Genomic DNA, 12,366 nt, shown 5'->3' with positions numbered 1-12,366 from the left:
TATAAGCACCCTGTGTTTGGATGCTAGTGTGCCGGGCAAGGTCAGGCAGCTACGGTGGCAGATGTGACAGCATGACAGATAAGCAAACCCGCTGACAAGAGCTGTATTATTTCCAAGACTGTCTCTGATGTTCTATTCATTTGGAAGTTGACAATGGCCACGGTACAACTACTGGAGGCAAACTGTAACCCCAGCCCGTCCTCAAGGTCAGGAGGCCCGTCAAGTCAGCCACGGCTGAACAGAAACGTACACACGCCGGACAATATGATGAGCAGGCTGGCGCTGAGAGATGAACTTTGTTGTGACAAGGATATATAACAAGATGATGACTATTTGATCAGTTATGACATAGACATGCCATTCAGTATTAATGGTGAAAGTTCCCTTGAAAATATGGGCAAACACAAGAACAACATTTTTTTTTTTTTTTCAGAATAGCATGTGCTTGCTTGCAAATAGGGTTCAGCGAAAATTAAAGCTCTGTTAACAAAAGTACCCCGTAAAAAGGCAGCAGCCCATTTCCAAGAGTCCTTTCTTAGAAATGTAATAAATATAACAAAAGAATTTGAGCACTAATGGATCCAGGCCCACTGTGTAAACCACAGCTTCCCAGACGTGATTTTGCAAGTGAGGTAATCAGGACCACCATTAAGATGTGTGATTAGGTTTAACTGAACGAAATTAGTTCCGGTCATCTGCCCTCTCTCTTAGCGGTACTCCCTACCTGTGACTGAACGTTGGCCCCAACTTGGGCCCCCTGATACGTGTCCCCATTCAGAGACTGCACACTCATGAACAAGTCCCCGGAGTTCATGTTAAAAGAGCCAGCAGAACCTAAGAGGAAGAGAGGCAGAGAGAGAGAGACAGAGAAAGACAGAGATAGATAAAGACAAGAAACGGTCATGCAACAGTAAGATTGAAGTAAGGAGGGTTAGTAGTGCAGAGCTGTTACTATAAGTGTTGAAAACCACACAAACTCGGTACCAAATTCCCAATCCTAAATCCAAGGTTAGAACGAGTAGAGAGAAATGCTGTTATAAATGTTATAGTTCATTCAATCTAAAAGTACCTAATATTTTTGTTTGCTTTGTATATTTATGCCTATTAGAGGATTACACTATTAGCTTAGCAACACGCCAATGCCAAACTCTACTGGAATCAATTAAGGGCTGGGCAATATGGCCAGAAATATTTATCACAATATTTGTTTTTAATATAATTTGATATCAATATTTATCACAATATTAATTTAAAACATTTAATGGGGAAAGAAATGCATTCCACATATTTATCAGACCTTGAGAATGAATGTAAAAATTATTTGTTTGCTTACAAGTAAACATAACTTTTAACTTAGGACCCTATGAAATCAGTTTCATTTTTCATAAAATTTGAACAATTTAGTCAGTATGTTTTACAATGTAATCAACTGAAAATATAACAATTTACAACAAAACACTGCATTTTTATTGCATTTATTTTGTCAAATAAAGTGTTGCACAACAAAACTTGTATACTGTATGAAATAAAACATGGATGAAAAAATATCTTGGTTGTATGATATTCCTTGAAATAATAATAATAATAATAATAATAAAAAGATTATTATTATTGTTACTTCAAGAAGTACAATTTACTGTAGGATAGTAATATATTACTGTCATAATTTATTCAAGTTAAACCAAACTTTTATTTTGGCAGATTGTTGTGAAGACCTTAGAGTTTCGACACATACCTGAACGTCTAGATATAGGCTAAACATCAGAAATTACTCAAACATTTATTATCGATATTGTGGATTTATTTTTTTCAGTAAATATTGATTCTGATTTATTGCCCAGACCTAAATCATTCTAGTCTCCAGTGCGCTTCACATGAGAAGCACTACACTTTTTTTAATGCTAGACACAGCATAATAAACCAGTCTCTTTTCAGGTTCCTTTCCGGTTAGAATGCTGTCTATATAGTAAGCAGACAGCAAGGTAAACCACTAGGTTTTAGAACAGCCCTGCTGAACCTGCCTAAGGTTGTTTACTGTTCGTAGCTAGTTTTTCAGCCTGGACATGCTGATCTTTAGCTGGTTGGCCAGTGCCCAAATCCCTCTAAAACCATCAAAACAGACTTGCCTGACATCTTGGCAAGGCTGGGTAACTAGCTAACCTCCTTCGGCAAATTTAAGCTGTTTTGTTTCAGTGGGGAAACAAAGCAGTTCTAATGTAGTTAAATGCCACACATAGACATTTGTCTTCAGATGCAGTAACATTTACTGTTGTTTGGCAAATTTTTGTGGGTAAAAACCAGTCATTTTAACAGGAATTCATGCGTTCTTGAATTTTGTGAGGACAAAAAATTTCCCCCTGCAGATTTTACATCGGGTTCAAGTTGGTCACACAGAAAGCTGCTTGGTTTGGAAGTGACTTCTGTGTGAGCTCTGCTTCATACATTGCTACACTATTGACAATGAACCTATTTGGCCCGCAAAATTTCACCGAAATTTCGCTAATGTGACCGCATCTTTTGCTAAGCACTAAAAATCTAAAATAGCTATTAAAGTGTTTCAAGAACAACAATGGGTCTTTCATTAATTCATTAATGACATCTAAGATGGACAGTACAGTTACACTGCCACAGCCAAGTCATTCAGGATGTGCTAATTGAGTCACAGAAGGAATCAAAGAATGCTATTTGTCTTTTAATGGAGGAGAACTCCCAAGATGTTTAAGAGAGAGCAGGGCTTAACTTAATTTCCGCTTTAAAAGCCGCAGGGCACTAATCAAATATACATGGACCTCTAATCACTTCAAGGCTAAATGACAAAAGGCTTGACCATCTCGTCATAATGACATCCAGGAGGTCAACCAGACAACAGCTACCGAGCCAGCTAATAGTTTATGTGCGTTCACACGAGATAAAGCAAATACAATTTTAGCCAAACGACTGCTAAGTCAGACTAGCAAAACTGAAGAAAAGCAGAAAATTGGCGAGTAAAAGGAGAATTATTGGTAGTGGAAAGCGAAAGTCTTATATAAGCTATGCTGCTGGCCAAGCTGCTGATGTAGATAAAGAAGAGGCAGATTTGGATCTCATAAAGAGAGGTATTATGGGAATGCTACGGTAAAGGGAGGACATTAAAGGCAGGCAATTGTCGAATATTCAAAACATTACCATGGTGAAGTACTTATTTGCCAGTTGATGACATTAAAGTTGTTTCTGTGCCACTAGCAGGGCTATATTCTAAAACTCACTGAAGACCAAAGAAAAACGAACACATCTGTTGTTTGTGTGTTGATTTATTGCAATACTCACCTGCTGAATTTGGTGTGGAAGGCGAGTTGGCTTGGCTGCCGTGGGTGGAGACGTTGGTTGCGGACACGGCGGTTCTGGCGGCGTACATGTTGGCTTCTTCTTGGAATTTTCCAATATTTTTCTTGTATCTGATCCTCTTGTTTCCAAACCAGTTGGATACCTGAGAAGACAAGAATTAATGATTAATTCAGAAAGAACATAAATTCATTTCAACTTCAATGTTACTTGAGAGCTCTTTAGTTTCTTTGTACTACAAATTTCTAAGCATTCATATGTATTCTGCCTCCCTGTATGGGGTGAAGGTTGGTGTGTCTCACCTGTGAGACTGTAATGGAGCATTTCTTTGCCAGTTCCTCCTTGGCCTCTTCGCTGGGGTACGGGTTGCTGAGGTGGGAGTAGAAGTATTCATTCAGGAACTCTGTGGCTTGCTTATTGAAGTTTCTTCTTTTTCGTCTAATGGAAAATGACAGAACAGAAAGAAATAAAGAAAGAAAGAGAGAAAGCAAGAATGAGAAAGAGAGAGTGAGAAAGGGAAAAAGCAAAGCCAGTTTGATTCAGAAGCTACAGTGTTTAGAAAGTCCTTCACATTTGAACCTGATGTGTAAATACAGTGGCTCCAAAGAGTGTTTGGACATTTTATTCACACTTAAAAATGTATGAACATAGTTGAATTCCATTAAATATCAAACTAAGTGACACAAGCACAATTTTTAATTAAAACATTTCATAAAAATGTTGTTGGGTTTCAAAATATATAATATATAGTACCATTCAAACGTTTTATTTTTTTTTCTTGAAAAAAAAAAAAGTATACTTTTCATATTTCATATAAATGTCATTTCATTGAATTTTCTATTTATCAAAGAAACCTGGGAAAAAAAATATCAAGGTTTCTACAAAAATATTAAGCAGCACACCTGTTTTCAACATGGATAATGATGTTTCTTGAGGACCAAATCAGTATATCAGAATTATTTCTGAAAGATCAAGTGACACTGAAGACTAGGAGTAATGGCTGATTCAGCTTTGCCATCATAGGAATAAATTACATTTTCAATATATTAAGATAGAAAACAGTTACTTTAAATTTTAAATAAAATTTCACAATTTTACTGTTTTACTGTGTTTTTGATCAAATAAATGAAGTCTTTCTTAGCATAAAAAAAGAGTACTTTCAAAAACATTACAAAATCTTACAGACTCCAAACTTTTGAACCGTAGTGTACATGGCCGGAATTACCATTGGGCTTGACTGGGCTGCAGCCCAGGGGCCCCGCCTTGTAGGGGCCCCCGCCTTAACCGGTTTACATTTGTTCAGTTATGTGCCAGTCAGAAATTATTAGTCGCATTTCAACAGCGCGCACGGGCCAGCCGGGGCTAAAAGCTTCCAGCTTCCAACTACGATATTCGACACCATAATCAAACAGCATAAACTGGAATTTAGGATTTTTTTCACATAGAAAAAGGACACGCGTATTAAATCATGTCTGCGCTGTTCCGAATCATTCTAGTTGAGGGCATTTGTAGTATAGGTATGGGGCCCAAACATAACCTCAAGCCCAGGGGCCCCCGACCCCGTAAGTCCTGCCCTGGTAGTGTATATATTTGGACTCTTTCCTTGTAGAGAACATCCACTAAAAATCATCTTTGTTTAATTTTTGGTGCATTAGATGTAGTATTAGATACAGACACACTCATACAGACCTGGCATCTAGGAAGCGGGAGCGCAGGATCATGACTGCTTCGCAGGTGCTCTGCTTGAGCTGCATCTGGATGGTGCTGAACTTGCGATGGATGATGTTCACCATGCGCTCGATCTCTTTGGGGGAGATGGGCCGAGTGCGAGACTGCTCCCTCAGCAGGTTCATCACATGGGTGGTGAACTCATTACACGCCTGAACATGCACAGAGGGGCGGCACACGAATCAATCTCTGTGCATGTAAACATAACTACAGGAGCTGCTCAAATATCCTATCCTGAGGACTTTTTTGGTGTGCTAAGGCCTACAACATTTTGTTGCAAAACATCTGCGTTTACAGAGGTCAGATCTAGGAGTCTTTTCTGAAGTCCAGACTCTGTTCTCTCACCTGCTCATACTTCTCCAATTCTGTATGGTAGATTTGACGGATCTGGGACAGCTTGGCCCGGTAGTCCGAGTGTTCGGTGGAGTTATCGGACCCGCCACCGCCTGCCGCGGCAGCTGCGGCTGCTGCTGCAGCCGACCCGCCTCCTTTCTCAGGTCCAGACACGCCTTCGGCTAGCAGCATGTTGTCCAATCGCATGAGTTGAGCATCTGGTGGCTCCTCCTCCTGAGCTCCACGGATACTGAGTACTGAAGGGAAGAAAGAATAAACACTTGAGTAATTTTGTAGGTTCAACTAGGGCTGGGCGATATGGGCAAAAATTCAAATCTCTGTATTTTTTGGCCGATTTGCGATATACGGTGTATGCCTCAGTATTTTCGTTTTTGTATTTGGATTTTAAAAAATCTGTATTTAATATATATATTTCACTTACTGTCCAATGTTGTCCATCAAAACAATACATATTAAAGGCTATGAAAACAAATAAAGTGAATGTAACCATGTAAGCCTTTATACTATGTGCAAAAAAGAGTTAAAATCACATTTCATTCTAACATTGTAACATTGCAATCTAAAAATGAAAATAAAGGAGAACAAAAGCACAGGGTTGTGTTAGGCTATTTTGATTACCCCATTACAGTCACTTTACAGTCAGTGCTATCATAAAAATTTACTTACTTGTAGGTTTAAAATTCTACATGTCACATTTATTGTCCAACTACAAATATTTCAGCGAAATGTATATTTTAGTCAGAATTATTGCGCACGGCGGCGCCCATTCACTGAAGTCTGTGAAGTTTAGCAGAGAATCCCAAAGCAGAAGGCTCATGCACTTCTGACAGACAAATGGAAATATTTCCATGACTTTCTAACATTACAGACAAAATATACCTGTGAAATGCAAGTTATGCATTAAGGGAAACAGCACATCTCAAACACATTGAACAGTGCGAGTAGCCTAGTGTCTCTGTCTGCTGCACATGCAGCCTTTCTGTCAGAGCATATGACAGGCCAAGCCGCTTAAACTATGCGAAACTATAAACTATACTATGTCTTACCAGTTATCGCTTATAAAGAAAATATCGATATATCGTACAAACTCGATATACCGCCCAGCCCTAGGTTCAACTGCTAAAACAGCCTTCAGTCATCAAAGCCACTGGAAATCCTGAAAGTTTTCAGAGATATTATGTTGTCTATGGCTATGTAGTAGACATTTAGTGGTCATTTCTGATTAACTGTATACTTAGAATAATATTTCTAATATTAGTTAAGCTAAGAATTGCAATGTCTCAGTATGACACTTAAAAATGAGAAGCACGCACACGCACACACACACACACAGATATATATATATATGAAAATATCGATATATCGTACAAACTCGATATACCGCCCAGCCCTAGGTTCAACTGCTAAAACAGCCTTCAGTCATCAAAGCCACTGGAAATCCTGAAAGTTTTCAGAGATATTATGTTGTCTATGGCTATGTAACATACATTTAGTGGTCATTTCTGATTAACTGTATACTTAGAATAATATTTCTAATATTAGTTAAGCTAAGAATTGCAATGTCTCAGTATGACACTTAAAAATGAGAAGCACGCACACGCACACACAGATATATATATATATATATATAATTTATCATTTGAGTGACCATAATGGTCAAGTTAATGTCTGTAATAAAATCAACATAACATCACATTGTCTCCTTATGAGACATTATAGAGCTTAAGGAGTAATATATGGCCTTCATTTTAATTGCTCACTTCTTTGTGACAAAAATGAGGAACTATACACTGATCTTGGCAGGGTATGAGATAATAAAACCATAATTTCATTGATTTGCACAATAATTTAGAATAAATTATTATATCTGCTCATTTTTGGTTCTTTACCCACTGAAGAGTAAAAGCATCCAATTATTATTTAAAACATTAAACTAAATAATTACTAAGATTTAGAAATGTCAGAGAAGTGCCATTTTTTTTTTAACTTGTCTGTCCACTATCCACTGATTTTTTTTCATAGCCGTTCAACTGTCAGGATCTCTGGAAAGCTTTAATTTTTCCAACTTAAGTTAATATATAGAATAAGTTAATATACCATGAAACTCTGCTCTTTGATTTTAAGACTGTACCATGTATCACTGTTTATATTGGCTGTGTTTCAGAGGTGCTCAGTTCTGTGCCTGAACCTTACTGAAATGTTTTGCTCCACTGCTGCTCTGATATACATGTACTGTTCAAATTATTCCGAAGAAGACCCTGTTCACCTGATTTAAATTTAAAATATGGTCAAATGATTCAGTAAAATGTGTTAAACAGAGCTGAGAGTATACCACTCTCTTATTGGTAGCAGAAACTATTATCAAATTAGCAGGAAACAAACAAGCAAAGTGTGGAGGATATTTAAGATTCTTCGTGGGAATGGTTATTACTACACTATGAAGGAAACAAAGATTATATAAGGACTCCTAAAGGAGTTTTGGCTGTTTGTGCAGTGCTATTAGAACATTGTAAACTGTTATTTCTTTGTGTGCCACTAGATGTCTCTCCTTCTGTTCTGTTCAGTGAAGGCAGACTGACGGCAGAAGCACCTGCAGCAGCCATTCTACCAGTAACAAAGAACACACAAATCCAGATTTACCAAGAATTTGACAAACAAGCAGCCATACATTTCTGTAGAAGATCCACAGCAATAATAGAAGAAGAAAAATGTTAATGCAAATAAAGCCAATACTCACTGTATAGTTTATAGCAAAGATCTGTTTTGGTTACAGTTACAGTGGATGTCAAGTGGTGACCAAACATATCAATATTGCTTATTATAATATAAACCTTCAATAAAAATTACAATACATTTCAAAAGTTTGAGTTCAGTAAAGATGTTATTTCAAATAAATTAATATCCGTATTTAGCAAATATGCATTAAATTGATCAAAAGTGACAGTAAAGACATGCATAATGTTTCCAAATATTTATACTCTAAATAAATGCTGTTCTTTTGAAAACAGTTATTATAAATTGCAATGATACTTCACAATAGTACTGTTTCTACTGTATTTTTGATCAAATAAATGTCCCTTGGTGTGACAAAACAAAATTATTACCAAGAGACCAATTACTGTACCAAGAGACAGATGAATCTGTGTAAATACAGCCTATGACATTCTAAACAAAAGATACAGGAAGAGTTTCCCCTCCCTTTGAATAGTAGGTAAGTCTTTTTATTCCACTATTCCAACTATATTGAGCTAGTCTATATGATTAGTTATATGTTTTATTTGCATGAAGCGTTATTTTTTCCCCCTGTGTTCTGCGACCCAATCAGAAGAGCCCACCGCCAGTTAAGAGCTGCTGATATAAATGTAACACATATGGCTTATTACATATGTAAACCTGCAAAAACAACCCATGTCTGATGCCGCTACTGCAGTAGAGGCAATGCAAACGTTCCTGTGACATCATTCTGAAGATGACAGCAAAGGGTGAGGCAACCAGCGTGCTGCAATCTGTTTCCACAACCCGAACCCAATCAGCCCACTCCCACTGCAAATGTCAGGGGCTGTCAGAGGGCTCCAGAGGTCAAGAGTTCAGATAACTGTAACACATATGGCTTATTACATATGAAAACCTGCAAAAACAATCAATGTCTACCGCAGTAGAGGCAATGCAAACGTTCCTGTGACATCATTCTGAAGATGACAGCAAAGGGTGAGGCAACCAGCGTGCTGCAATCTGTTTCCACAACCCAAACCCAATCAGCCCACTCCCACTGCAAATGTCAGGGGCTGTCAGAGGGCTCCAGTGGTCAAGAGTTCAGCGCACGGGTTGAGCGACACCGGCGTAGGTCCGATTTCTCTAGAGACTCCTAGCAGTACAGCGAATATCCTGCTTCTTTAGCATGTCCTTTGGCACGTGCACACAGTGTGTTTCGCAAAGTGATTATGTTCATACCGCCGTCATCCTGAACTCCTCGCTTCAACTCTTTGACGATAACTTCAAGCCGTTTTCAAAAGATATTGCTTTGTTTTTCAAAAAACACTGACTGTCCAATTTCAGGCTCGTCTCAACTGTCTGCCCACCCAACTATTTCACAGCGAATAAAAAAACACGAGTGTATATCAATAGCACAACACGAGAGAAAAAAAGCAAGTCTTTTATGCTTTTATAATAGAAAGAGACAGCAACAGTGGAACGTGACTGGTGTACAGCATCGACTAAAGAAACCCAGGCCCAGAAGTGCGCAACGTTCATCTGGAGAGGAAATCTAATGAGGCAAATAATGATTTATTCATTCCAACCATATCCTCCAGTGCACAATTAAATGCATGAAATATATTAAATAAATACAATGAATGCGGGTAATCATACAATTCACTTTGCTGTTGTTTAATTACCCCAAACCGACGCAATGCACTTTATTTATTTTGATTCAGTAATGGCATGGCAATCGATTAGGCCGTAATGCTGCCGGCCCTGCGTGTGTGTGTGTGTGTGTGTGTGTGTGTGAGTGGTCTGTGCCCAATGCGCTGCTACTCATTTGTTTAGATGGAATAGAGAATTATTGACAGTGGAGGTAAAAAATATAATTGGAATAAAAAAATAACTATGACACTGTCTTGAAATGATGTTTACAGTGTTGAAGTATAAGGATACTGAGCTCTTCTGTATATGTGTTTTAAATGAGACAAATGTTTTGTCCTCTGTTTTTCTACAATATTGAATATCATAGCAGGGTTTTCTCCTTTTTCCCTTTGTTTCTCCCCCTCCCCTCCTTTTTTTTTTTTTTTTGCGTGTGCTATTTAGCATCATATGAACTGCAGCGGTTTTTAGAAGTCTCTAATGGACCATTTCACTTTTGGAGGATATTCTGATGCGACTTCTCCTCAGACAAGTCTTAATTTCACCCTCCCAGCAGTAGCTTTCCTGAGCGTTTCCCTTTTCACAGCTGATTTGACAATCTAGAACCCCCGCGCCTGATAGCAAGACCTAATTTCACTCTCTTCACTTCTATAACAAGGCCAAGCGGCTCTGGAATTCCCCTTGATAATCCCCAGAAAACTCACATCTTCCTCATGTTTGTTAAATTCTAGTCTTTTTAAAATGTATGCTCGATCATAAGGTTGAAGAGTCTTGTAATCCTCCTTTGGAACAATAAAAAAAAAGTCTTTCGTTTAGGAGAAACGAGGCACTAACCCAGTCAGGGGCTTCGAGCTAGGTTTAGTCAGGGGGTTTATCTTTTCAGTGTCTAAACCAAGGCTGGTATCAACTTCAGGGAATTAAGTTGGGAGTCAAAGAGTGGAATGGATTACTGTTGAGAAAGGAGGATTTGGCCTGATTTTGTATCAGAAAGACAGACATATGGCACAAAGCAGACTCGTAGCTCTTTAGTTCTCTGCAAAATCTCCTTGGAGTAGAACATGTGAATATTAGTTCTGCAATGTTCAGCATTGCTAAAAGTCGAGCTACCTTTTTTTTTTTTTAATGTTTTAAATAAGCAATAAGGTATGTTTCTATTGTAAATAGGGCTGAACGATTTTGGAAAATAATCAAATTGCGATTTTAAACATTTTTTAATGAGTTGTCCTGATATCTTAATGTTGATAATTACATCAACGTAATACTGTGTGTAACTTCAACTTAAATATCTGTGTTAGTTTGTTTAAAATATTATTTAAGTTGTACTAACTCAATGTAATTAGCTCCATAACTTTTTCAAGTTCACGTTTCAGGTTCCCAGCATGCTTTGCATGTGACTGAATAATGAGCGGTAATGTAGAAATAAACTCATATTTTATGCATTTCTATTCAAGATCAGAACAGGAGAAGATTTATTAATGTTCGGTGTTCGGTTATATTAGTATTTAAAAGTGTTTCTGTTATGTTGGTGGTTTTTATGAGATTACCATTGTGCTGAAGAGTAGAGCATTTGCTTAGGTTGAGAACAGACGCACTGGACATTGTCTTACAATGCTGTTTCAATCAGAAGGCATTTGGTTGAATATGCTAAAAGATTGGTTTCCTGGCAGCATTAAGTGTTGTTTCATCAAAAAATAATATTTTAGTAGTTTTTGTAACAAGTGTCCATGATTGAATAAAATTTAAAACAATGTGAAAAAACAACTTAGAACAACTTAATTTTTATGAGTATTCAACTTAATAATTGTTAGTTTTAACACAATTTTCTAAGTATATATAGCACAATATAGTTTATTAGTTGAACTTAATTTCAGAAGAAGTTGCCTTAACTCAAAAAAACTGATGCAAACTGTTGCGTTAATTTTTTTTGTTGCGTCCAAACAATATTTTTTAGAGTGTACTTGAAAGGACACAAAACCTGTCAAATACATGTACAAATCATATTTAACCCCTCAAGTAAATTTAACATTCTGAAAGTATCCAGCAAACAAAAATGTAACTAATAAAACTATAAACAAACAGACAGACAGACGGATAGACGAATAGACGGATAGACAGATAGACAGATAGATAGATATAGATAGATAGACAGATAGATAGATAGATAGATAGATAGACCCTGCCTTAAAAAAATAATATAATGGTAATGTTAATAATATTTTTGACATATATTTATACGTTATGGTACAATTTTGCTATTTATTTAAATGTCATTTAAACCAAAATTAAATGTCAATTAAACCACTAATAAATGTCAATTAAACCAGAATTTAGGTCTGTAAATATGTATAAAGAAAAGTCTTTTTTTTTTAAACTTTTTATTCATTTTTGGCCTCTTTTTTTTTTTTTTTATGGTCCATTGTTGTAACAAATGAGTTGTTAAAAATGCAAATAGTCCATGTCTCTCAATTAATGTGGTCATTAAAACATGGCACATAATAATTATAAAACATTAACAAAATGCTGTTCATGCCACCTGCTTTAATGTCAACTACCATTATATAATACTGAATATACTATATTATATAATATTATATAATTATATAA

At 36.9% G+C, this 12,366-nt stretch overlaps 1 protein-coding gene across 2 annotated transcripts in view; it reads right to left on the bottom strand.

Annotated features, from left to right (window-relative positions):
* Nucleotides 1-12,366, bottom strand: part of pbx1a (pre-B-cell leukemia homeobox 1a) — a 70,850-nt gene that overhangs the window by 6,562 nt on the left and 51,922 nt on the right. Inside the window, exons 3-7 of one of the 2 annotated variants that reach the window (XM_016543484.1) lie at nt 5,395-5,639; nt 5,011-5,201; nt 3,624-3,759; nt 3,307-3,466; nt 725-834 (exon numbers count right to left, since the gene is read on the bottom strand). In XM_016543484.1, the coding sequence (XP_016398970.1) occupies nt 725-834; nt 3,307-3,466; nt 3,624-3,759; nt 5,011-5,201; nt 5,395-5,639 (842 nt within the window). The remainder of the gene's footprint in view (nt 1-724; nt 835-3,306; nt 3,467-3,623; nt 3,760-5,010; nt 5,202-5,394; nt 5,640-12,366) is intronic. The other variant, XM_016543485.1, reaches the window with a different exon arrangement.

This window comes from Sinocyclocheilus rhinocerous, unplaced genomic scaffold, assembly GCF_001515625.1.
Source record: "Sinocyclocheilus rhinocerous isolate Xijiao unplaced genomic scaffold, SAMN03320098_v1.1 scaffold1631, whole genome shotgun sequence".
NCBI classification, from domain to species: domain Eukaryota; kingdom Metazoa; phylum Chordata; class Actinopteri; order Cypriniformes; family Cyprinidae; genus Sinocyclocheilus; species Sinocyclocheilus rhinocerous.
The sequence above is the reverse complement of the archived record's forward strand: the minus strand, read 5'-3'. Positions and strand labels throughout refer to the sequence as shown.